The sequence below is a fragment of the Acanthisitta chloris genome, unplaced genomic scaffold (genome assembly GCF_000695815.1).
Source record: "Acanthisitta chloris isolate BGI_N310 unplaced genomic scaffold, ASM69581v1 scaffold28238, whole genome shotgun sequence".
NCBI lineage: Eukaryota > Metazoa > Chordata > Aves > Passeriformes > Acanthisittidae > Acanthisitta > Acanthisitta chloris.
The window spans coordinates 2,536-30,140 of record NW_008685834.1 but is presented as its reverse complement, the minus strand read 5'-3'; the positions used below and the strand labels follow the sequence as shown (position 1 = coordinate 30,140).

The following is a 27,605-nucleotide window of genomic DNA, read 5'->3' as shown; positions in this document are numbered from 1 at the left end:
CAGTGGTGGGAAACATTGTGTTTGGAAAACAAAACTTTGTACCTTTCTATTTATCCATCCACTGTTGGCAGCAAGAACCTGCCAGGACCCCTGGTTTTCTCCACCTCGCTCCCTTGATTTCCTCCTTGCCAAGCTGAGCAGACAGAGCAGACACTGACATCTGCAGCTCCCCTTTGCACAGGAAGAAGTGTCCTGGATATTCTGGCCCTTGTGAGGGCTACAGGGGAGCTACAGCAAAGCACATCAACACATTAAACCAGAACTCAACCTCGTGCAGGTCCTGCCCAGCAGCCTTACAGCTGCTGAATGAAGGACATGTCACAAATCACTGCCTGATGCCAGCTGCTCTCCAGGCCTGCTCTGGGCTCTAGCTGCTCTGATGCCTCAGCCTGGCCATTAAAACACTGTGCATGTTGCCAGCAGTGCTATCCCTGCCAGCAGCCAGGACAATTTCGTAGGGTCGTCTTTCTAGGAACGTTTGGGCTCAAGATGACTGGATTCCTGTCATTTGGAAGGTCTCTTTTGGCCAAGATAGAAATTTAAAAACCTTCACAGATACATATTGCCAAGTTATACCCTTCTTAAATGATATACTGCTCAATCTCTGTCCAATTTTCCACTGCTCATCTTCCACAGACCTTTCAGCAACAGCCACTGCATTCAGATCCTCTCTCAAAGCCTTCCATGTAATTTATTCTGCCCAGGAACTAAGCTCTCATGTCTGCTCTAAAGGTTAAGTTAAACCAAACAGTTAGTCTGTGTGATGTCCACGTGGCTTAACAACAGCAAATGGGCTGTCCTCTCTGGGACAACCTTGAGATCCATCCCTCCTGAAATCCAGGAAAGCCCCAGGCCCTGGGAGCCTCTGGTTGCCCACAGTAACCCTGACAGGGACTGGCAAGGACCCTCTCTGCCTTGATGTGACACCTTTCTAGGTGGCAACAGGGAAGGGAGTGGGCAATAGGATTCCTTCTTGGAGATGTTTAGGCCTTCATCAATACATTCCAAGACACCAGAGCAAAACTTTCAAGGTGCTGATATGATTACTTCACCTCACTATACACCAAAAGGGTCAAGATGAAAGAGCTTTCCCATTTCTTATTGACCTTTTATCCTGCAGCAGGACCTTAATCAGTGCAAGGCTAGGGACCAGGAAACACTTTCGAGTAATTTCTCCTCCTTATCCCTCCTCTCCCCAAGGAATGATTTTCCATTAAATCAGCTCAAAGGTCGGCAGGTTGATGGTGGATGACAGAGGAAGCAGGTGAGCTGCTGTGCACAAGGTTCCCAGCTGGGATCAACAACCACAGTGTGTCTGTTGGAACAGAGGATGTCCTTTGTATAAAGTTAGAGCTGTATGAAATGAACATCTGGGCAACAAAACTGGATCAAAAAGCAAAAGATCCCAGAGACCAAAATGACGTGGGTGCACAATTAGTGAAGAGCCATGTGATGACTACAGGCAATCAGTGACCTTTATATCACAGCATCAAAGTAATTGAAAAAACTGTGTAAACAGAAACTATTTCATGCTCTCCAAAGTAGAGCAGAGAATTTGTATTTTGGAGATCATGCTTAGATAAGTTAAGACTGGCTAGCCCTAGGTCTTGCAGCAGAGCCTCTAAATCCTGACATTTATAACTATTTATAAATTTCTCTTCCTATAATAGGCAATTACAGACAGGAGGGAAATGTTGCTGTTAGGCTGCATGGACGTCTCTGATTCAATTGAAAATAGCCCACTTAGAGAAATGATCAGCATCTTGCAACATCATGTTCTACGGAGAACAGATGCTGTGTGCTTAGTGGAATGTAACAGCCTACAATTTAGGAGAGAAATGGACTCGAGCAGGATGCTAACTGTCACATGAAAAGCCACCTACGACAGACAAGCTTGAGCTGCAATTTTTACACCAGCAGCTTCCTCCCTCTCCTCATAGTAAAGAAACACAAGTTATTCTGAGAGTTGTATTTTAAGACTGGAAATAAACATTTTAGGGTTTGGTGTAGGCAGAGGGTAAAGGAAGTGATGTTAATGACTGGAATATTAACAATGAATCACACTTCAAATACTTCACAAGAAGAAAAAAGCCCAAATGGACATAAGTCTTTTTTCCTATCCTTAACTTTCGTAAAGTCTAAGTTTGGACCTGCTTTATACAGGTTTCAAAGGTAGATGAAGTAAGGCGAGATGCCAGGGAAGTGTTGCTGTCACTAACGTGGCCATGCCAGGCAGAAGTTATGTGTAAAGGGACAGGACACAAAGGCAGCACTTTGTTCAATCTGCTCAGCAGTCCAGGAGAGCTGTGCACACTCTCCACTGAGCTATGCAAACCCAGCACACCTCTGGCAGGTAATACTCCAAGCACCTCTGCAACCCCCCGAAGGTGAATGCTAATCAGATCTTGAGGGAACACACTTCTTGACTTGGGCAGGATCTCTTAGAGAAACAAGCATCCTTTGGGTTTAAATTCAAAGGAATTATTACAGAACACAGGAGTGGTTGTTTGCAAAGGCCTATCCAAATGTCCCTGTACTCATTTTTTTTTTAATGAATTATTGATGATTTCTCAGCAGAGACTAATGTCTATTCACAGAGATGACACAATTGCTTATCATAATTTGAAATCTGGTATTCATTTGACGTCTGTGCCTCAGTGCCTTGTTGATAAATTACAGCACAAAGCTCTGTAGGAACAAGTTCATATTCAATGTCTTTCAACAAAAACAATTGATGGTTCCTTTCAAGACCAGAAATGCATAGAAACTACAGTGGCTAAAGCTAGTTTTAAAAACTAGCTTGGAGAGGGCATCAGGCCCTGCTGGGTGAGACAGGAAACAAAATTCAGCTCAGCTAATTGTGAATTGATATTTAGCCTCAGCTTTCCTATCTTCTGCTCTTCACACCCACCTGTACTATAAGGCAGGAGCATCACTAGGCCTATAAGAAGTGATCAGGCAGTATCCAGAATAGCTCATGTTCACTTCCTCACTATTATTATTGGCTTTGCCACAGTGCCTAGGAATTCATCTGGGGCCTGACACTCTAACTTGTCCTGCCTGAGAACAAAAAGCCCAACAACCCCACAATCAAAACTGGTGTTTTAAAACCAAACTACAAATCACCAGCAAAACCAGGACTCTGAGGAGCAAACCACAGGACTTCACTCCTCCCTTACTAGTTTCTTTTGTTTTGTAAAATGCTTTGAAGAAAAGAACAGCTCAGCAGGGCAGAGCTTGGGACAGCACATGTCAACCTGTGCACCAGGAACCATGTCCACCTTACGTGAGTTCTGGCACCACTGGTTCAAGGACTTCCAGTTTCAAAGTGCTGGGCAGGAGGTCTTGCTCTCCTGACAGAAAAGTGGACAAGTAGAAGGGAACACACACGAAGGTCACATATGCATCATAACATGCCCAGGACCCCACAGCAGAAAGGGTACAAACCCAAGGGGAAGGAACAGAAAGTCTCTCACAGCAAAGTCTTGGAGGCAAATGACTGAAACATCACAACCTGCCTACTCCAAACAAACCTGATGACACTTCACCACAACCTTCATGTTAAATCTGTTTGCTCTTGGAGCAATAAATGCACCACAATTTACAGGCAAAAACTGCAGTTCTGATTGTGGCCCAGGTAAGTCGCACAGAACTTTGCCACTGACTCCATGGCACAGGACAGACCTCAAAGAGCAGGAAAGCCAAAAGCATAATCACTCCAACCAAAGAGCTAGACCTTGGTCTACTCCACATAACAAACTAACTGCAGTCAGAAACCCCAGGAGACAGCCTGCAGCCAAATCAATCCCTCAGCCATTCTAATTAATCATCGAGAAAGAGAAATCACAGAATAGTCACTTCATGGACATTTATTTCTCATGCCAAAACTTATGTAAATGCAGATGCAACTTCAGCAGAGATCTCCAGAGGATGATGGCCTGATTCCAAACGCAGCTTCCCATGTTGCAACATTCCAGCTTCCCTCTACCAACTCCATCCAGCAAAAGTTTCCTGACTCCTCAGCCTCCCACAAACCAACACCTCCTGCAATCCATTTGACCCATGCAATGCTATGGGAGCATGACTTCTCAAAGCCATGGTGTACCCACCTTTGTATCACTGAGGTTCTGATGCCCTGAGCTCTCTAGCTTGGTGCAAATTTCATCACTACCATCAAATCACTTCCTTTTACAAGCCAATGCATCAGGAAGTTAAACACTCAACTGCGAGCTTGATGCCACAAACTTTACTAACATGCAAAGTTCTCACTCATGCAAACAATCCTCTTGCAGGCACTGTCTTGCCAGCCCCATTCCTGTGAGTGCCCCAATTACATGATTACATGAGCAAGCTCCAGGCTGGCCCTGCTTCCAGATCAGCCAGGCAGGAACTATGCCTGGAACACCATTTGCAACAGCTAAGTGGGACTCAGCAACAATGAACCCAATGAGCACAAATGCATGGACCTTTATCTCTCAGCCTTCCTGTCCCTCCCTGGGTCACTGCCAGCGTTATGCAATGCCTGCTATGGCAACAACAGCCTCTCTGCTCGGCAGTGACCCCAGCTGCTGCCCTGCCATGTGGCCACTGAACTCTGGCCCACTGCTGAGCCTCCCACTCGCCCCAGCCTGGCCTGTTTACTCTGCTCACATGACGCCAGAGAGAGGGAGGCTCCTGGCAGCCAACAGCATCCAGATGGATTTCTAGGACCAGGCCAAGACTGCCAAAGGCTGGGAATGATTAACTCTTGTGAACAGGACCTTCCTGCTCCAGCCGCGACGCCCAGGAGGAAGGACACACTGCTTCGTCCTCCCGACATCCCCGTGGGAAACCAGGTGGGATTCAGGCATTCGTGGAGGGGTAAGGAAATCAATAAGCTTTAAAGAAGGGAAGAGTATCTTTTTTCCCTTAGAATCATCAAGGTGGGAGGAAATCTCTAAGATCAAGCCAGAGAATCACAGCATAAACTGGGCTGGAAAAGATCTCAAAGATAATCCAGTCCAACCCTACCGTGGTTACTAGACCATGGCACTTAGTGCCACATCTGGTCTCGTCTTGGAAACCTCCAGAGATGGTGAATCCACCACCTCCCTGGGCAGTCTATATCTGCCACTGCTGTATCCCCTAAACCCTGAACCAGATCCTCCAGTGTCAAATCCAGACACCTCTTGAACACCTCCAGGGATGGTGACTCCACTACCTCCCTGGGCCAGACCACTCTAATGGTGAAAAGATTTTCCTAACATCTAATCTGAATCTCCTCATCCCCTTAATGAGTGGCGGATGCGTGAGGATAACGAACTGAAGCTGGGAACGTAACACCCTCAGCAAGAGCTGTGTGCTAGGAGCTGATTGTACATGAGGTGGCACCACCTCCAGCAGTGGCACAGAACTGGCCTGGCACCATGTCCCAGCCCTGGGCTCTGGAGCACCTTACAAGTTCCAGGGGCACAGAAGGGAATTTGAATAAAAAATTGAAAACCTGCAGATTCCCAACCCACAGCCATCCCTGTGCATGCAGGACAGATACTGCCTCAGCACTTCTGCAGCACTGATTTCCACTCATTAACAGATGTTCATTAACTCAGCCCCCTGCGCGGCTGTGGTATGGGGAAATAAGCAAGTCATAACCTCCACATCTTATAATGAGAGAGTTAAGAGCTCAGGTAACTCTCTAGAAAGCCCAAGGCAACAGAGCTGAGTCAGGGGCAAAGCCTGGCACGGAGCCCGTGAGCTCCCAGCTCTGCCCAGGCTGCAGCACCCACACACACTCCAGGAATATGTTCCACTGCCCGGGGCAAACAACAATCCTGTTTGCAACAGGCTTCTCATAGGTGCTCTGCAGAGCCTCCTGCACTCCTGGGCCCTGGGACTGAGCAGAAAGCACATTAAACAGTTGCAAAGTATCCACCATCACACCAACACCATAGGAGCTGCTTGAAAGTACCTCCAAAACCTTCCAAGGGCCAAAGTGTTGACCTCTGCATCACCTAATTGTGTATGACACAGCCCTGGATGACTGTTTCTGTGAATATTCTTGGCATCTTTTCCTGATGTACTTGTTACTTAGGAATGGTCTACATAAACTCATGTCTTGCCCTGAAATATTTTATTCTCCGGTAAAACCTTGTTATTCCCAGTAAGAAGTTGAGTGGGTTTCTTTCCTTTGCTATGATGATGAGTTCATTGTAACAAGACTGGACCCTGCAGATACAGCAGTGAAAAGCAGTGTCTTGACTCCAGAACTCCCCTTGACAGCTTCATCCACAGTTATCCCTACATCTAAACATAAAAGTTCCATAAAAAACATTGAAAGGAAATTAGTTAGTTCTGGCTAAAAATCTAAACACAAATTCCAATTTAAATCAGTGACTCATTTCTGCACAGACACAGGATCAGTGCAGTAACCTGTTCCCTGACCCTTACTGGTGAGGACTGGCTGAATTCTCTGACATCCACGTACGAGTTCTCATTCCAACCTCAGTCTGTTGGCACCAATCCTGCAACCCCCTCACCTCTCCTCCCCACAGGTCAAACCTCTGTCTGCCAATGTTTTATCCTGCAATATTACACAGTGACTTTCCCAAGGCAAATGATAAACCAGCCTTGGCAGCCTGTTGTGTGGCTACTTACAAGCTGAAGAGCAATGCTGAGTATTTGGCTTATGAAACAGAAATACAGGAAGAAAATATTTATAACAATGCTACTGTTTAAATAAGAGACCATAATTTATTACAGATGTGACTCTTCTGCAAAAGGAAGGGTTTAAATCTTGCTGATGCTATGTAATGACATGAAGTAGAATGGACTTAATGAAGAATACGCTCCCTTTTATCCCCTGCCATTTTGTACCCCAAAATATGCACAAAATTTGCTTCTTTCCAGCATTGTTTGCCAGAAAAAAACTGATTGACAGGAAAACATTCATCCTTCATCTGAAAACAGACTGAACACTTATACATTTAACAATATGCAGTTAATTATTAACTATTAAAGAAGAGAAAATGGCACAAAACCCAGACATGATTTGCTAAGCTTATAGTCACATATAAAGAATGTGGAATGTCTGTGCATGGAGGGAAGGACATGTAATGAATTATTTCAGTGTAAACAGCAATTGCAGAGACATAAATTGCAACAGAGGAATGAGACAGTGCTGAAATTACTGTACCAGGAGTTTGCAGGTACAATGAGATGGTTAATACATGACTTGTTAAAAAAGGGTCATGACTTGGCATGGAAGTCTAATCAAACTGTTTGCATTTGATGCTTCACTTGGTACAGAAGTATCAGATAACACAATATTCATCCCAAATCCCATTTCAGTTTCTAAAAAGCTATTTCAGTTTCTTGCACTGCAGCAAAAACATTTTTTTCCCTTTTAACCAAAACTGATTGAAGAAGCTACAAGAGGTAAAAGATGCTTAGTGATGTCCAGCAAAGCATTCATGTCCCTTCTTCCTGATCTCTCATGCAATGAAACTCAGCTTAGAACCCCCCACCCACGTTTGCAGAATCCAGTGCACAGTAGGAGAAAGGTGAATACGTGACAAATGGAAACATTCACTTCCTATTTGCTTCATCAGGTTCTGGTTTCTCCCTTTTAAAAGGTTGGGGTTGCATCACTTGAACCACATTTCCTACAGAACAAATTACCTAAAGTGCTCAAAACTGGCTTCAGTGTCTGCACAGTAAAGCTCCATAGGCAAACCAATAAAATCCATCCCACTACCCTATTATTTCAAGTATCTTTCACATTGTTTCACTCATTATAATGACAATACCTCTACAGGAGTTTAACAATTTGCATTACTTACCTCCTAACAGAGTGTTTTGTTCTACCATAGTTGCTGAGTTCTAGCACTCTTTGTTGGTAGGTTAGGTTCTCTTAAACAAAATCCCTGCTTTGTAGTGGGGTGATGTTAAATGTACTCCCAGCCCAGCAACTGTCCCTTTAAGGAATTTAGTCTTCTTCATAGTGTGCTCTAATCTGGAGTGCTGCACCCACCAACTTCTAATTCAAGCTTACACTGCAACTGAAAAGCTGTAATTTCATGCAGAGTGATTGAACTAAGGCCAAGGGGAATAAAACCATTAAGATTTCACGTGAACTCAAAGAAGAAAGGCTTCTCTGGTAATATAATTACAGAGCACAGATCTCGTAAGAGGAAATGAGCTACAGGGATTTATATGATTAGATTTTTTTTCCCTTTCCCTTTTAATGATAGCTAGGGCTCTCCTCCACTCACCCCTTCCAGTCCAGCAGTATATGTTAAGGAAATTCTTAGCAGGCAGGAACCAGGACTGATGTTTCCATGGGACACTGTTATGGGGTGGAATGTGTCAATGATTTGTTCACAAGTCTCACCAACGTTTTTTTACCTACCTGCACTCTTAACATCTTCCTGAAACTGATTAAAGTAACTAGTACCTGTGCTCCTTACTAGTGCTTTCTTTGTCTGGCATGCTAGACTATGGCCAAGCACACACTGGGCAGTTTGGAATCTCTACGCGGTCCCATCACGCCCAGTTTTCTCATCCACCTTGTTGCTCCTGAGGAAATCTGAACAACACTCTGGCTGTATCAAGGGTTTGTTGTAAAGGAACTGAGGTTGTGTCCCATCACATCAGGACAAAGCTGGAGTAGGGAGCTGTGGTACTCAGCACTGGCCACGCTCTGGGCTGTGGCAGGCAACACTCAAGGGCAGTGACTAGTTTACTTAGTTGTCTTGGTAACATTGTGGCTGACCTGGCTTGACCAGATCAGTGTGAGTTAATCACCCTAAGCAGAAGGAAACAATTGCAACAAGTAGCAGAGCTAATTACTGTAGGTTCCCTCCCTGAATGGACTTCCTCAAGCTTGTGTGTCTCACGTTCACAACCTTTGGCCTGGCTGAGTGTTCAAACGGTTCTGACTGTGCAACTACCTGTGGCAACCAAGTCCTTTACAGCCATTTACTGTGTCCCATGGATCTGTATGCATTTCCATGCACTCCCTGGGAAGCAGTCAGGTTACAAACACCTATTTACACCATGTGAGCACTCTAGGGTCTTACTGATGGTCTGTGAGTTACAACGCACATTGTAAAGTGCATGTTTTACCTATTATGTTTAAACCTATATACCTTAGAACCTTTTTTTCTCTCCCTCTGTACAATAATGCAGCTGTGAAGATGATCTGAGACACTAAAACAAATGGCTCCCTGCTGTAATCATAACAGAGCTGGAGGAAAGGCAAGTTCAGCAAAAATCTTGACAGCAGAATCTGCTTCTGTTTAAGTCTGACCTGTTCTCCTTGCAGAAGCAGCATGACAGAATGTTTTGCCCAAGACCTGTATTTATATGTAGAGCTGTCACTTGGGGATGTTGCTCCTTGTCTGTATAACCATGACACTGAGGGCTCAGTGGAGATGTTTGTAAATTGAAATAAACAGAATCAATACAGACTTGAGTTAACTGCACTGTCACAGCACATGAATAAAACACACTGATGGATACTCTTGGCTAGTATCCAACAGGGATTTGGTCATTGCTATTGCTATGCAAACTGCATTTTAAATGGTGTGTTAGCAGTTTAGAAATGCCATTTCTGTCTAACTTTTACCTGCTGTTGCTACCAGGAACTCCTAGGATGCCTCAAACAGAAAGAGTTGTGTTCACCTCTGTCACACACCACAAAGGAAGAAAGAGAAACATTGAAGAAAATAAATATGTACAGCTGTAACACCACACTGGATAGGGATGTAGGGGATAGATACTATGCAAAAACTACTCATCATACTCTTATGAGTTAACTTCAAATCCTCTGCATTTCTTGAATGTATTTCTCCAACATCAGAACACCCTTTTTTCATGCTGCCTGATGAACTGCTACAGTAAACCAGACTCCTGGCCCTTCCTTTGGTTTTGCAGTTTATACATCCAAACCTCTAAACATGGTCACTTCCTCTACCATCCCAAACACACAAAGGTTGTTTCAGTTCACTGCTAAGGCACTGAAGCATGTACAGGTCTCATCTGATTACAGAGAGCCTATAATGCCCTGAGGCAGTAGAGACTGTCAACACAGCTGTCCCTGTGTGCTAAGACAAATGTCCTGCTGGGCAATCCCTGAATCAAAATGGAAACACATCTTCTGAAATGGATTAGGGGTAAGGACAAGGACTGTAAATAGGCCAGGCAGCCAGGAAAGTTTATTAGGCATTACTAAAGGAGATTCTATTGAGCTGTTAGAAAGTCCCATGACCCTGGTGCTGGTTGCAAGTCTAAGTATCCTCAAGTATTTTATTTCTCTGGTCACCTGTTGCTAGCAGAACAACATCTAAATGAACATTTTCTGAGCCTGTCTTGCTTTAGACACACAAGACCACACAGAGTATGTAAAAAGCTCACAAAGGAGGGAGGTGCAGAGATTTGCATGCTAATGGCATAATCAGCTCTCGTGAGAAAAGCAGTCTTGCTGCATCAGCACTGAACTGCTCCCACCCTCACCCATCCCACACCTTCACCCATCCCACACCCTCACCCATCCCACACCTTCACCCATCTCACACCCTCACCCATCCTTCACCTTCACCCATCTCACACCCTCACCCACCCCACAAGAGGCAGTGCTCAGTTATCCAGGCACAGGGATGTGCCAGTGCAGCAGTACTGCCAGGGGACCCTCAGGAGTTATCCCTGCACACATCCCTCCTTCTCATCCCAGGCAGGAAAAGCCTTTCTGGAATTTCTGTCTCTGCTGAGTAAGAGATAAGCAGAGAAAGCGTTAATACAAATGTGCCACTCCATCAAATTCTTCACTGAATGATCCCTAAGCCTTCTCTGAAGGTGTGACCCAGCAGCCACTTGTCCTCCCTTTGAGGTGTATGATGATCACAGCTGGATGGGAATAATGTGATGGGGAGATGATGGAAAATCCTGGCATGGCTTCAGTCAATGGGAAAAATTCTGTTCCTCCCTGAAGCTCTGCTCAGGGCCTTGTCTCTCCTGACACACTGCAGCAGAAGCAAACTGGAGCAATCCTGTCTCCCAGCCTTTCCAACCCCTGAACAAAGCTAACTCCTGAATTTAAACCCGAGGGTTAAACATTCCCAAATAAATCACTGTTAATGCAGATCACTTTAAGGTCAAACTAGTCTGGGCTACATTGTTTAAACATTAAGTTCTGCAGGTTTATTTTTCTAATACATCTCATTTTTTTTTCCTTTTTAATTAATTTTCTGGTCATCTGTGGCTTAGAAAATGATTGATCCAGTAGATATCTGCCCCCACATCTGGGCTTTCTTTAAACAGTCACAAAAATGATGAATCTTCTCCTACATAGCACTTTATGGCTTCCTATGCTCATGTTTTTGGTGTTTCACTCACAACTAGAAGCTCACACACTCACATCTCAGCATGCACAGTATGCTGGATAAGCCAAAAAACCAGGTTAAGTTGAAGGCTTGCCCAGACATCTAATATCTTATCACAAAAATCTCCAAGTTTCTTTTGCTCTAAGTCACTGATAAAAAATTTCCTTCATGGAACATTTGAAGAGGAAAAAATACAAAGTAAACCAGCCCTGTAAATGAGCACCCCAAGCACTGGTCCTGTCCTTGGGCCTTGTCACTCTCAGTTAAGCTGCTCCAAAGGCCACTGAGTGTTTCTGACACCACAGAAGTCATGAGGCCCTTACAGGAAGCCCAAATCAGGCAGTGGTGAGGGCCAAGGCAGCTCTGATCCCTGGCCATGACATGCAGCCTTTCTCTTCCAAGGAAATTCACAAGTGCTGGGATCAATCCAGCAAAATTCCCACCTCCCTCTGCCTGCAGTGCAGAATTAGTGGATTCTAACCCACCCACTTTAAATAAGTGATTTGGTTCTTTCTAAAACAACTCTGCAGCTAAGGCCAGAATTGACTTTATCCAGTGTGTTGCTTTAACAAACATAAGGTGATGCATTTTTGCTCACTAAATGAATTCTTAGTCATTGTTTGTGCAGTTTTGAGTTGAGATGGAAACTGGAGCTCCAAGTCATTAGAATGGTACTTCATAATTGTTTCCTAACAACTGGGTAAAAGATGTTAGAATTTCTAGAAATATACAGAGAAGCTTACAAAAACACAGTATTAAAACTAACACATCCAGCAAACAGAGACAATACGAACTGTAGCTGAGGAGCTAAAGCAGTTGGGTTTGGATCACACATGCTCTTCAGGCATCTAAAAATTAGCAGAACAGACTTTCACATCTATTTTTATTCGCAGACCACAAGATGAAAAAAGATTTCCTCCTTCAGATTTGAATGAGCTTCTCAGCTCTGAATTACTGAGTGTCTGAATTAGGTAAGACAAGACAACTAAAATGGAGTTTCTCACTCCAAAAAAGCCTCGTGCTAAGTCAGAGACCTTCAGTTCTGTGGTTTTGCTTTCTCTTAAACACAGGCAGGAAAAAACACACTGCCTGACTTTAATTCATGTAAGTTAGCTTATTAGACTACTTGAAGCTTAGTCCTTAGTACAGATGGCCATAAATGCATATTAAATCACCATGTTTTATTTTAAACCATTTAATTTAACATAATAAAACATTAATAATTGCACTAGTTTTTGATCCAGGCTGCTCCAGTGGCTTTTGGGTTTGCACTGGAAACTCAGGCTGGGCAGCTAATTAATTCTTGGGGTCGATTGTAGTTACTACCATGGCCATAGATTTTTACAGCCAGCAGGAACACTGTGGTCATTACTCTCATACAAAATGCTACACAGCAGCTCAACAGACCTCATCCCCCAAATCTCTTCCCTATGTTGATCCCTCTGTATGACTATCAAGTCATCTCATGGAGAGAGCAAATATCTCAAGCATCTTTAACATCTATTATTAGGTTTTCCATATCTTTCATCACTCTGGTGGCAGTTTCCCAAGTATTTTACAAACATCAATATCTAGATTTTATACCAAGATACTGACCTAGAACAAGAGACTCAAACAACATGTGAAGGGGCAGTAATAGTTCCTTACTCCTGTCTGCTATTCCCTTGCTCAGTACCTCCATTCACACTCCATGTGACAGATCCAGCACTGGGAGCTGGTGTTTAACTGCCTTCCTGCATCAGTCCCTTAGAGTCTCTCAGTGTCACTTCATACACCTGGCAGTATTTCAAAGACTAATTTTTAGCAAAGAATCACTGAGTTTCTCTCTGACTATAAATGGCTCCATACATTTGTCAATACAGCCACTTGCCCTAACAGTTTTTGCTCTTTGTAACTCACCAGGTTGCTAACAGGTTCCCACTTTCAAAAACTGGGAAATGCACATGCACAAGTGAAGAGATTTGCACAAGTGACACAGTGCAGTATTTCTTGGCTTAAAACAAAGGAATCTAGAATCTTGTTTACATGTTCAAGTCACTGAATACACCACCTCAAGCAAGTGTGTAATAATCACTTCAAGCCCTTCGTGTGTTCACATGCAGATGGAGGAGAGGAAAGAGCACAAAGATGCAGCATCAGCAAACTGGACTAGTATCTACTGCACCACAATGGCCATTTAACTGGTGCAATAAAGAACTGGGGCCCTTGTGCTTGCCCTCAGGTTCTGCTGAGAGGGTAAAAAGAGCCTTTGGTCATCACCTTCCCACAACTGAAGGAAGCCTGTGGGCTCACTCACACAGGTTCAGTATTTGCCCTTGAACTGGAGTGGGCTGCATTTGGCACTCTGCTTTTAGATCAATATATAACCCAGGAGTAATCTTATCTGCAGGAACAGGGATATTGGGGGAGGTGAGGAGAGCAGCTCCTCTAAATGTTAATGGGTTAAGAATAGAAAGGGCGAATGCCTGTCTTATCAGAAGGCCTAGTGTGCAAATAGGCTCTGAGCTCAGCAATCAGAGCACCAGCTGGGCAGGAATGTCTGAAGTTAGTTACTGTAGCTGCAAACACCAAAAAGCACAATGGTGGAACTGGGAAACCTCCCAAGACACTTCTGGTTAGTACAGATCAGTGGGAAACTCCAACTGCTAAGCCTGGCTGGAGATCACCGAAGTCTTAAAGCTGCTGTGGAAGCAGAGAGCACTTGTGAGCTGTGTGACACCCCCACAGCGAGCCACTGTCAGAGGGGGTGGTGGTATTGAATGTGTTGTATATCAAACATCCTGTGCTGCTCCAGACTCTCTTGCCAGAACACATCCATTCTCTTGGAATAAGGATATATGAGGATGGAGATAAAAAGTCCTTCCATTACTCCTTGTGTGGGCACTAAACAGTCGAAGCTGCATGAGGACTCTGCACTGAGTGTCTCTTTGAGCATAATATAAAGGGTTGGGCTGGAAAAAGAGATGAGGCAGCACAGTAAAAATATATCTCCCTTAAATACTAATACATTTTTAGCCCTGTTCTAATTAATCTTCTTATTGGCATCCAAGGAAAGAGGCCAGAAGTTGCATTACATTGGGCAGTAATCTTCTTGCAGATACAAGCAGACAATTTGAACAACAACACACACTGTGTAGAGTTACTCCCTTGAGAGAAACACTGCCTGGGACCTTTGTGTGCCATTCACCAGTGCCTTCAGTCTTGGCACCTTTTGCCTGCAATCAGCTGTCAATAAAATCAATCAGCCAACTGATTCCCATTCTCTGACAAGATTGGCAGTGAGGAGCCATGTTTAAGGCTGCTGTTCCCTCTCTCCTGGTACCGGGATTGCCCCAGGAGATGGTTACCTGAGTTAGGGAAACAGACACAGGATAGCTCCCTGGCACAGCTCCCTCTTTCCTGCAGAACAAAGAGCACCATTCTCTCAGCCCGTTCCCAGTTGTAAACAACTATCAAAGCAGAGGGTTAACTACCAGGTAAAACACTAAGAAGGAATAATAACTACAAATGGAGCAAGACTAAATACATTTTATCCCACAAAAGGGACAAACAGGATTTGTGCTCATAGCTCAGAGATCATATTCTAACCATTAAATAGTTACGTTTAATTGGTAAAGATAGGGTTACCTTGGAAAACAAACAAGGAACGCACACATATGAAGCCAGTGGACTCTGAAAGATGATTTTAGCTTAGATCCTTGATGTTTGTATCCCAAAGTGACACTGTGCAGTTAACTGGACTGGCCCTAACCCCAGCCATAGGGGAGAACATCATAACCTACTTAGATTTGCAGGCTGCATCCTTCCTGCAGCAGAGCTCCCACGTGGGCACAAATGGCTTATTTGGTACGTGGTACAGCTCAGCAGCTGTTTATCCCACAGCCTCCTGCAGCATCTGTTCCTGCACTGACATGCAGGCACTGCTCTTCTGCACTGCCAGCCTCGGCTGCAGCCTGGAAACTCTGGAGTTCATTCATCTGACAGAGCACAAATATTCAGCAGCCACAATGTTCCACACACATGGCATCACTGAGTGCTATTAACAGCTACTGTATTGACAGTGACAGCTCCAACATCTTAATGACTTGTGATGTTTTCTGAAGCCTTTAAGCGAAGAAAAAGCCTTTTTAAAAACGTAGGATTTTACCTTTTTTATTCACAGCAAGAATGACCAAACTTATTTACCCTATGAGTCACATCCCGAAAGCCTCACCCAGCTGACAGCCTCAAGAGATATAATATACATTCTGGAGAGCCACTACAGGAGACAGAGAGAGGTTTTCCAGCTCTCCTTTCTTGAGCTGAGAGTTCAATTCAACATAGCTCAATTTAGGGAGTAGGAAATCCAACCCAGGTCTTCCAGCAACACAGCGACATTTTCCGAGTCGCTACGAGTTTGAATGGAATAATTTGTCACTGCTGACTGAAGCTGTGGAGATTCTCCCACAACTCCTCTGCTCCATTATGCAGGAGGCAGTGTTCAAAGTGCTGCCTCAGCTCAGCTGTTTGTGTGTGTACGTGTCTGCCTGCTACGAGCCCTCCCTGCCTCTCGCCGCTCCCTCGGCTCTCGGGCACAGATGCCAACAGGGAACAGCACAAGGGCATGACAGAAACACCTACTTTCTCCATCCCTGTCTAACATGTTCATAGTGATGATTCCATGAGCACATTTACTGCAGTTAAAACAGCCTAAAGATGCAAAAGCACTGGACGACTAAAATGTGTATCTTACCACCCGAAAAGCAAGTCCAGGAGAGACCATATGCAATTTTCTGTATTCTTTCTAAGCTGTCATCATTCTGAGGCCTTGGATGTGCTGCTCTTTGGGCTAAACCCAAGAACAGCATTTGAATTTTTACCATAATACACTTTTACAACAGATTTTGCGTTTTCATTTTTCTGTCCATGCAAGCCACAAGGATATTTTTCCTCCCCAAATGTCCAATCTGCAGGCAAAGGTTGTGAAACTCCATTATTTCCAGGAATTGCTGGCAACCTACTGCTGTCTGTTCTTCTCAGTATTGCCTGTATTTTCCTTGTTCAGCCTTAAAAGCCAAACTTGGTTTGCAAAAATGTCTGGGTTTCTTGATGCCAGAACTGAATAAAGACTAGAACAGGACAGAATTAGATGGTTTTATTATGCTGAAAAGCCATTAACTTGCATTAAAGTCAGCAAAACAACAGGAACATAAAACTAGAAATAGATGCTCAGCCTTGAATCCTATTACTCAGAATTTTTCTTGCTCATTACCAATCTTCTTGGTAACATCTTTTTAAGCTCCACCTTAAGTCTTTTTTAAGTTCCACCACCCTCATCTGATCCCTAGACCAAAACAATGTAGCTTATTTTTTTTAACCACTTGGATTTTCATCATTCAGTAAAGTCAAAATAATCTGTAAAGAAAGGAGGCCTGAATTCTGCAACATGTGTGATATCTGCCACAATTTGTCTTCAACAGGCAGAGATAAAAAACAGAGACAACTACTTTCAGTTGCCCAGGAAGGAAATACACACCAGGGAATACACACCAGGGAATACAGCCAAGAAAGCTGGAAGATGTGAAAAAGATTCTGGATTATTCAAATCTTTCATCACTCAAGATGGGCCAAAAGTTATAATGGAAAACTCTCCATCTAAAGGTTATCTGCAGGACCACACAGGGATCTCAGCCACACACAGCAGTAGCTCCAGAGAAAGCAAGAGAATTACTCCAAATTTATATTGGCAGGACCAAGATCAGAATCTGAGCAGATCCAAACAAACACCAAACAATGCCACAGGCTGTTAGAACAATCATCAAGAGATGGGGTGTAAAAGCCATGGAGGTCTCTGTGATTCTGAGGCACTTCAGCAACTGAAAAGATTCCAGCCCCATTGTTCCTCCTCTCCAAAATATCTTGGACCTCGTTCTGTGTTCCTGAGGCTCTCCTGACAGACAGCTCTGAAAACATAACTAACAAACTCACAACTGCCTGAGCTTCTTCAGCTAAATACTGGTGTGGATTTGGTTGGGGAAAGTCATAATGTATGGAACAGTGTCTGAGGCTGCTTTCTGGGAAGGGGAAATCGACCATACACAATGTCAACCCAGTTCATTCCTAAATGCAAACCACATTGGGCTGTCAAGCACGATAATAAAAACCTGCTGACCTAGTTTCCTGCAGAACAAAATCCTCTGTCTCCCCTCCTCCTGTGCCAAACCTAAATCAGATCTCCTTCTTTGGAGAAAGGAATTAACCCTTTGACTAGCAAGGAAAACTCTAATGCTGATCCTCAACATTCATAGAGCATTTCACACCATGGGAATAGCATGCAATGGTCCATCCCCACAGCTCTGCAAAAAGGAAGGGTTCTTCCAGGATGGAAGACACAGAGAAGGTCAGAGACCTTAGCAGAGTTGAGCAGAGAACTTAAAATTTCTCTTCCTTCAAAAGGATTTTGAAGAGTGAAGCTCTGTGCTCCAACCACTCTGCTTGGTAACGTTTCTTCTCTGCAGATATAAAACCTTCATTCATGATGTGGCAAAAAACTACCAGCACAGCTCAGCTTTTTGAAAAGCTGCATCAAACCACTCAAGAAAGGACTATTGTTCTTCCCAAATTTTGCAATGTTAACTTGCAAGTCCATTTCTGGAAGATGAGAGCTGATTGTATCTGCTCCAAGTGTTTGGTGAAAACATTCACTTCGAATGGCTTCACTTCCTCAGTGATGCAATGTTTCATTTGAAGAGATGCCTGGGGGAGCTTCAGCACGGGCCCAGAATGCAAAAATAACAGGGCATGTCACAACAAACTCAGCCAAGAAAATACAAATGGGAATTCTCCTGCTGTAGGATGCTTCCAAAGGCAGCTCTGGATCATGCTGCTGCAGAGCAGCACCTCACCGCAGTCAGGTAGGAGCACTTGGGGAGCCTCAGATTCCAGACTGCTGAGAACACCTTTCCTGGCTCACACTGACACTGTCAACTGGAGGAGTTTTCAATCATCTGTCAAACAGGGTTTTATTAAGAGCAGAGTGGAGATAACAACTGCTGTGTTAGAGAGCTTTACAAGTGGTTGTTTTACAACGAGGTGGCCAAAGTGTAACCTGCCAGTGAAGTTGCTAACAGAGCTGTGCCCTGCAGCCAGAGCTTTCACTGCTGTTCTAAGAAAGAAGACCTTGCACCAAACAGTTTCATCACTCATTGCTCCTGTATGAACAGAGATAGCTTTGCCTACATCCAGACAGCACCCAGGACCTGAAGCCACTCCATCACCATAAGCTCCACTGGCATCAGCCCACAAGGTGCAGCACACAAGTTCCTGATAAGCTGTCAAGCTGAGACCTCTGTCCAGCACAGTGTGAGAACCTCTGCTGCACAAAGCAGCTGAATGCACTACATTTGAGAAGAGTCTGAAACAGGAATGTGACAACTACAAGACCTGTTAGCAATACTCCACCTGTGAAGAAGTTACTGCCTCTTCCACCTTGTCAATCTGCAGGGAAGCTGTTAAAGCTTACAGGGCAAAGACTGGACCCTCCAAGGAGTGTGAAAGTGAAGAAGAAAGAACGTGGACTAGAGAACATTGCGAAGGTTTTTGTAACTATGTTTGATGCTGCATCCTCACAGGTAAACTCCATAAAAGCCTCTGCTCCACCTTTGAAGTGAGGAAGGCAAAAAGACTTACTACTAACATTGGTCAGGGTTAGAAATGTGATGATGGAAAAAGAGCATCTTATTCATCATATCTGCTCCCCCTGGGGTTAGGAGTTGTATATACTTATTTTATTGACAAAAACAAGCTTTAACTTCTATTGTCTTGCAGAGGAAGAGAAGGCTGAATTCAATTCTGGCTCATACATCATCTGCAATTCCAGCCAAATCCCAGCCCCACAACTTTTATTACTGGGAGGATGTCAGAGGCAAAAGACACAGCTTGAGACTCAGATCCCAGACTGAGCTTTGCTGTGCTGGCAGCTAGACAAACCAGCTTTGATTTGTATGTAAACAGAGCCAATCTGAACTGGAAGGTCACTAAGAGAAAACACATTTTACACAACATCCATTGTACAGTTGCTTTTCCAACTTTCCCCATCTTGACTTTTTTTTAAATAAGACTTTGTCTTCTCTTGTTGACTGTTCCAATGACAATTCCTGGTCCTGCTAAGTCAATGGCCAATCCCCACTGGAATTGATGGAACTGCATCCCAAAGAGGAGTTTGACCAAGAGAGGTTGCAAATCCCTTTCTCTTTTCCAGCACCATCATTACCTGATGTGCATAAAATGCAAGTCCATTGCAGATGAAACTGGATGATGTTTCCAATGCATCTCATAGCTTTATTTTAACTGAGACACTCAACACTTTTTACTGGAGCTACGATTCAAATGAGATTATGAGCGCACACAAAGAAACCACAGAGTTCTTGTGAGCAAGGCGTTAACACCCAATGCATTTTTCTGAGAAGGCTTTTAAGACCATTCCCAGTAGAAATAGGAGTATATTTTCCCTGAGCAAGCTCAGAGGAATGCAGAGATTCAAAAGCTTAAGTTGAATCCCTGCTAGGTTCTTCCTCTGTTTGTTCCTCTTCTTTGATTAACTTACTGGGACTATTTGATAAAACTGTTCCCCTTCTATGGGACAGAGTTAACCATTTTCTCTGATACAAGATCTGCCTACAATTGACAGCAAAGGTTTGCAGCTGCAGGTTACAGTGAGGGACTGACAGAGATGCTGAGGACTATCAAAGCAGGGAAACTTCTGGGGGCAAAGGGAAAATGCCTGTCAGTCTCCATTAGTTCCTCCTGGTGTCTGTTGGCAAAACACACTGTATTGTTCCATGTATAACCAGCAAAATAAATAGGTTGTTATAGTGTGTCATGTTTAAAAGGGACTCTAGGGCACAACTGTTGAAACACCTTTAATCTAAAGACTGTATCTTCCTATAGCTTCCTAGCACCGAGGAGAAAGTCCACTCAAAATGCTTCAATAGGAAACCAGCAAACCCAAAGATACTTCCTTCTGCTTGGACCCAAGTGGCTAGTCACAGAAGGGCAAATCTGTGTTAGCAGGAGAGTGCTGGGACAGGAACCACCTGCAAATCCAGGATGGGTGACTGAAGCTCTCTTTGCTTCAAAGACAATGCCTGTCTTTAATGTATGTGGAGGACTTCTAGAAACCATTAATGAAAGACTAGCAAAAGACAGTTCTGAAGGTATGAACTGAGAAAGAAGAAAAACTGAATCTAATGTAATGGATTTCCCTGTTCTCCTGCACTTCCCTACTTTCAGCTTCAGCCAGTTTTCCCACTCCTCAAACACAGCTATTATGCACAGCCTCATTTCTTTTCCTACTATCAGCTCACCAGTGCTGATGGTTTTGAAGCTGAATCAAATTTGCTTCAGCTTTGGGGGATGGCTGCAATCCCTGTTCTCATCTTTCATGCTTTGAGATCAGCATTTCATAGTTCTTACTCTGCTAAAATAATCCTGAGCATGAAAAGTATAAATCTCAGTGCGCAGTATTTTGATTTGATTTCCATAAAACATTTTGTCCTTTAGCTGTACTCCTTCACTTCCCCCTCCATTCATCCAGAGCCCTTGGCTTGTCTGGCCAGGCTCTCAATCAAACCCTGCTGTGACTTCTCTGATGTGGTTTGACAGGTCTCTGTTGACATTTGAGGGAGAATCCTTGAATGTTTTCAAAAGCACCAATGACCATTGCCCTACTGAGGTAATCCAGGGGATGTGCCCCTTTGGCAGTGAAAGGATCAGTTCCCATTCACCACAGACCCTTCCCCCCCTGAATACAGCAAGGAAGTTAATTATGCTGGAAAGATGAGAAAGGACCTGGTTCATGGAAGCCTCAGGGAGGGAAAAGGGCAGATTTCCTTATTGAGGGAAATATCTTAACTTGGGACAAAATCACTAAACCTAACTTACTGCAATCCAAGCCTTTGTTTCAGAAAACAGCTTTCCTGGAGGGCTGAGAGACATCTCAATCCCCAGAAGAATTTCCTCGTCAATTATTGCATAGAGCAACACTTCTAAAAGCAGAAGCCTGAAGGCAGACTTTGATATAATCCTTTCCATAAAGTGTTCTGAGGTCCTAAAATGTCAGCAGGAGCTGCCATGTGGGAAAGCATTTTGGCAAGATTAGCTGTTTAGAAATGTAAATAAAAATAGGTGGCCTAATATTTTATTGTCTTCTCAGAAAGAAAACAATTTAAATTTCCAGAATAATACTAAGCACAGGGGAAATTTGGCTCCAGTGATTACAGAAATAGCAGGATCCTCACCTGACTGACAAAGGCTCTGTGCTTTCTATCATGGGGAAGAGTGTTAAGTGTCCAGGATGTCTCTGAGGCTGACTCAAGAGATGAAGGTTGATTTCTCTGTAATACACACTGAGCTTGTGACCAATTTACATCTGAGATTTCTGGTGCCACAAAGAAAATTCTGCAAAAACATGCAAACCTTTACAACATTGCTGGGCTAAGAATGATTCAGAGAATCCCATCACTCACTGCTGCAATACGAAGCTCTTCCAGAACGAAGCATGGCAGCAGTTTTAATCAGCACATAGATCAGCTCTTTAGAATTAGCAATAAAGTAAAATGTCAAACTGTAATACCACAGGGAACTTCGGAAGACAAAATGTAACTCATTACCACAATTATTTCAGCAGAATGAAAACTATGAAATATTGATCCCAAAGTAAGAAATATGAGAACAAGGGAAAGACAAAACTTTGGGGAATAATCTCACCTTTCTGATCAGAAGCAAACAGTAAGAGAAATGCATTTAGAGAACCTCATTCAGGAGCTGACACAGGTCTGCAAGTGAGTCAGAAATTGGGATGAAACCACTCATAGCTTTGTGAACAGATTTGACTGAGGTGAAGGTTTTCTCTCTGCAGTTCTCCTCTGCCCTCAGTTTTCAGGATTGCTGCACACTCTCACTGCACTGTTTGCATCCTGAGCTTTCCTGCACTCACACCACTAGATCATCAGCAAACCACCCAAATACAGCACAACCAAACCTGATCAATGGGATGGACCTCACAACTCTGTGTTATGTGTTTCTAAACTCTAACAAAAAGGCTCAAATTTCCAGTTACATATTTCCTTCTCTGAGGGCTTTGAGTGTTTTCAGATCTTTTCTGATCATCCAACCAGACACACACACTATTTACTTAAGGATATATTTTTCCCATGACCTTACAGAGTCACTTCTCTGTCATGGGGAGTTTGTGGAAGGAAGTTTGTTAGAAGTGAAACATGAGGAAGTACAATAAAGCCTATTTACCCAACAGGAGGGAAAAATGAGTCCAACAGCACAGAAGTATTATATGAAATAAAAACCAGAATTTGAGCCTCTCTGCAGCCTCGTAACAAACTTGAGATAGGCTGTGGTGGTGCCTGGGCAGACTGTCCTCTCTCCTGTGCAGTGTCTGATCAGACCTTTAGGACTTCAGTGGAGTAATAATAACAAAAAAGCAAATGGAGTGAGATTTCCATGGAAACTTGGAAAGAGATGCAACATTATTTGCTGTAAGCCTTGGCCTGCGAATGGAAAATTTTCTGGTTTACACAGATCTCAGCTATTATTTTCTTTGCAGTGCAAGTTTGGGCCAAATATTTTCTGTCATATTAAAGATGCAAATAGTCAGTTTTATTTTCTGTCCAGAACAACTGTGCACAAAAGCTTCAGAAGCTGCAGGAAAATGTCTAATATTTATCTTTCCATGAACTCAAAACACATACTAGAAAAAAAAAAGAATAATTTGGGCTTCCTTTTTGCTGCTTCTCTTCAGAAAGTGAAAGCAGCCTAGAAAACACCTCCTGTTTATATGCAATGTCACAGACTAGTAGACAGCCAGAGCATTGGCAGATGTGCCCAATGTTAATGGGAGCTTAACTTACAAGAAAGTCCATTGTTAAAGTACAAAAGATGATAAAAATGTACCCAAAGCACAGAGTTTACATTACCAGTTATAGAATTAATGAAGTGGCTTTTATCTTACATGAGTTTCAGACCTCAGTCTCTTATATGCAATGTCACAGACTAGTAGACAGCCAGAGCATTGGCAGATGTGCCCAATGTTAATGGGAGCTTAACTTACAAGAAAGTCCATTGTTAAAGTACAAAAGATGATAAAAATGTACCCAAAGCACAGAGTTTACATTACCAGTTATAGAATTAATGAAGTGGCTTTTATCTTACATGAGTTTCAGACCTCAGTCTCTTGCTACTCCTTCCCAGCAGCTTTTTTTATAATTATGACAGTCCAGAAATTAACTTGGAACAATACAAGCCCTAGTTCTGAGCTGAGCTGCTCCAAGCATTAAGCCTCATGTGGGAATGGGAACAAAAGTGGACTGTAAAACTTTTCTTCCCTCAAAGCAGCTGTTCAGCTGGAGCAGTGGTGGAGCTATGACAGTGACACACCAGCTCAGGGGACACCTCTGCAGATCTGGAGCCTGAGCTGCACCAGACACAAGCAGGAAGAGCCCAGTGCTCTAATCTAAACTAGTCTGGAGCATGTCTGATGCTCATCTGCTCAGCAGCAGGAACTGGTGTCCCTTCCCACCCCTGGACATGCCTCTACAGCAAAGAACTTTTCTGCAGGAGATTCATGTGGGCCCCAGATCTCTAGGGCTAAAACGTGGGTACAGTTTGGGACCATATTTGGGCAGATTTGAGTTGTCTTTAACAGAGAACAAACACAGCGACAAACACCACCAAACACACCTCCTGAAGGACCACAAAGCAGTTGTGTGATAGAGTCTGCACTGATCCAGCCCTGGGAATCCTGGATATGCTTGAGAGAGTCATTGTTTAAGGCAAGGCACTGCTTAATAAGGATTTGGTCACAGAATTCATCATGACTGAGGCTTTCTCTTCACATGCAATTCAAAATGTCATGTGGATGTTATACCTGTCTGGCTAAGACAGCTGCCAGAGCAAGTCAGACCCTTGGCTTTTCTAATCTATTTCCCCTTTTACATCTTGAAAATTCTACTCACTCACTTGTAGATCATGCAAAGAAAGAGGAAGCAGCATGACTCAGCTCCACACTACAATGGCTGGAGCAGATCCAGGCCTAGCAATCCTTTGGGCTTTCCTTACCAAAACACAAAGCTGCAGCTTGGATAATGTAAAGCACTGAGTGTTTGTGTAAGCGATGCTCGATGGGCAGCAGGCCAGCAGCACTCCCCAAGCAATGTGCTAGCTCTTTACATCGAGGGAAAATTCTCTTCTGAAGAGTTTAGAAGGGAACAAAAAAGCCAAAGGGCTCTGATCTTAAAACAGTGCCTACAGAAGATAAAATGCTAAGGAGGAAGAGCCTCCTGAGCTGTATGCTGTAGACATGAATTTATATCGAAATCTAGCAGTAGATAATATATTAATTTAGCAAGTTTCACATCATCTAATCTGTAAATTACAGGAGTCATTAACAGAGACATAGGAAAGTTACTGACTCCAAGGAATCCAGGAACTCTGAGTGAGTTTCAAGAATGCTGAGGCCCTGAGCTTTGCCTAAACTGCTGGAAAACAATATCTAAAAATCAGCTACTCTAAAATTTCGGTGTCGTCCAGAAACGATTCCTAACCCTTCACCATTTTTCTAACACCTGACCCACACATTTTTCATAAAGAGCATCCACATGGTGTTATAGCACAAATAATGCACTGTAAACACACTTCATTTTGCTATGCAAACAAGATCTGAGCAAAATGCAGCAAGAACTTCACTCCTCAAAAGCACAACTAAGTTAGAGGATTTGATGGTTATCCCACAGCAATCCAACTTCAGAGATAAAGACCTCAAATCTAAACCTGTTTCTTAGAACAATGATGTATATTCTGGTCCAGCCCTGGGCAATGGGATGGATTTGTCATTTCAGGCACTGCATTCACAGGGGGAAATCACCTCTCAGTCATTACTTGCATAAATGAGTGTAATACAAGGTAAGAAACAGGCATGATCCAAGGTATTTCTGGGAAATGACCCCCACTTTCCTCCCAGGGGTGAGCAAACCAAAGATTTGCTTGCAGAAAGTAGCCCTTTGGGCTGTGTACATGGTGGGGTGACCGAGCAGCAGCAGAACTTGCATCACACACTAACCAACCTCACATTGCGTTAGAGGATGAAAGGCCAAGTTGGCTCCTGGGCCCTGTGCTCACTTCAAAGGGTGGTTCACTGAGCACACTTCATGCTCAGCTAAGTTTAGCAGCTTTTTTCCTTATTCCTCCTCAAAATGTTTTGGGCATTGTCGTATGCTTGTACTACAGAACTTGCAGTTATCCAAAAGCAGCTCATGAGAAGTGAGCGGAAACATCTCTTTTCATTCCAAAGGAAAAAAAACTCCTATGCTGTTTTCCTAAGTGAGCTGAAAACTTGGAGAGAAACCTAAAGCTAAAAAAAGCAAAGAACTCAAGAAGATTCATATTCTGGACTGTGGTTTCTGTTGCCTTAGCTCAAGGGAAAATATGTTCCTGGGAAAAGGGCCTGCCTGAAGCCAGATTTTTTTCAACTCTGACTTTTCTAGTTGGCTTGGATTTGAATCAATACGCTGCTATTATTTCTTCATACACAGAAATATTCTTTATGGATTGTGTGATGGTTGTTTACAAGTGAAACAACCTCTTGTACCTAGCAATCCTAGGCCCTGACAATGTTAGCTCCAAGTTTCAGTGAGTCAAAGCATTGAAGACAGTTCCTGAACAAAGTGTCAGCTCTGTCACCTACCTCTGCAGCTCCACACAACTAAGGAAAACAACACCACACCTTAGAGAAACATGGCTTAATTTTGAAGTATTGTGGACTGTCTTCAGCACTGCAATTCACTTTTGTCTTTCTCCAGGAAAGCAGATTATAAACATAATTGAATTTCACACTAACCCTGTAAAGACCAACCTACAGACAAACCTGCCACAGGCAATTTGGAGATCTGGGACTGTCTGTGTAACACTGCAACAAGTTGTTATACAACCAAATATGACCATGCTGCCCAAACACAATGTGCCAGACCCCACAAGTGTGGTTATTACTCTGAATGCTGTATCCACAGAGCTTAACTTGGTGATTATGATCTCCATTATGAGCTTGAATTGTCTTTTGCATTAATCAGATTTTGGTTAAGAATGAAAAATATTTAATATGTTCTTTTGAGATTCCTCAAGGCTTTTTAGAATGATACAATAAGCTTTACTGAAGGTTAAAATGAACTTTACCCCTACTTAAAACTGCAGTGGAATTATGCTGGAAGTGAAAACCAGTTACCTGTGATCGATGACTGTGACGTCGGACGAAGGAATCCCCAGGAGGCCACAGCTCTGCTCCAGCTCCTTCTTACGAATCTCTCCTTGCTTGTAGTAATTGCCTGAAAACAGCAAACACAGCAACACCATCTCAGCTTGGGTTTGCTTGGAAGGGATTCCTCTTTTGTTTCTCAAAGCATCAAGCAAGAGCATCACTAAGAGGCATCAGCTTAGGAACAGACACATTGCAAGGGCCAAAATCCATTGCTGTTACCTGAGCAACACCCAAGGGGAAAATGCTGAGGCAAAGTGCTGCCCACCTCGACTCCATCCCCCCCTGTTATGCCCTGAGTGTGGCTCACAGCTGTGCATAGGCTGATTTGACAAGGACATGAGAAATTGCCATGTCTGATCAGATCGAGGGCTCCAACCAGCCCTGCATCCTCTTCCTCCTTCCATTCAGAGAAAATTTAGGCAGAATATGGCAAGACTGCAAAGAACTTATGGAGCCAAAAGAAGATAGGAAAGCTAATTGAGATAAAGAAGTTGGGAAAAGTTGTAACAGAGACCAATGACTAGTAGGGAAATGGGATTCATTATCTTAAAACATTGTCTCCTTCTTCACTCAATTATTTTCTTCTCATCTTGCCCTGACATTCCCTCATTTCTTCTTGGCATCAGCCATGCAAAGTCCATGCCAGAGCTGTGATGCCCCTTCCAGCATGCTGCTCTATGCAGGGCAGTACTTGCAGGCCAATTTTTACTTTGAAGCAATAAAATGAAAAAAAAATACAGTTGAGTATTAATGTGATTCAAGCCTGCAGTCAGCTGTCTTGAATTACACTAGAACTTCTTATTGTTGTGGTTGTGAGTCATCCAAATGTAGCATTTCTCTGGAGCAGTGTTGCAATCTGAGCCATCACTACCAAGCTTTGTACAATTTTCAAAGAGTGAAAGAGTAACTAGAAAGAAAAAAGCCTCTTCCTGCAGCCTGGGAGTGAA

General features: G+C 43.4%; 1 protein-coding gene across 1 annotated transcript in view; it reads right to left on the bottom strand.

Moving 5' to 3' along the window:
- The window catches only part of PIGL (phosphatidylinositol glycan anchor biosynthesis, class L), a gene marked incomplete at both ends in the record, with an annotated part of 43,263 nt that extends 16,538 nt beyond the window's left edge, over positions 1–26,725 (bottom strand). The window contains one exon of the mRNA XM_009079910.1: positions 26,626–26,725. Coding sequence (XP_009078158.1) covers positions 26,626–26,725 — 100 coding nt within the window. The remainder of the gene's footprint in view (positions 1–26,625) is intronic.
- Positions 26,726–27,605: the final 880 nt, after the last annotated feature.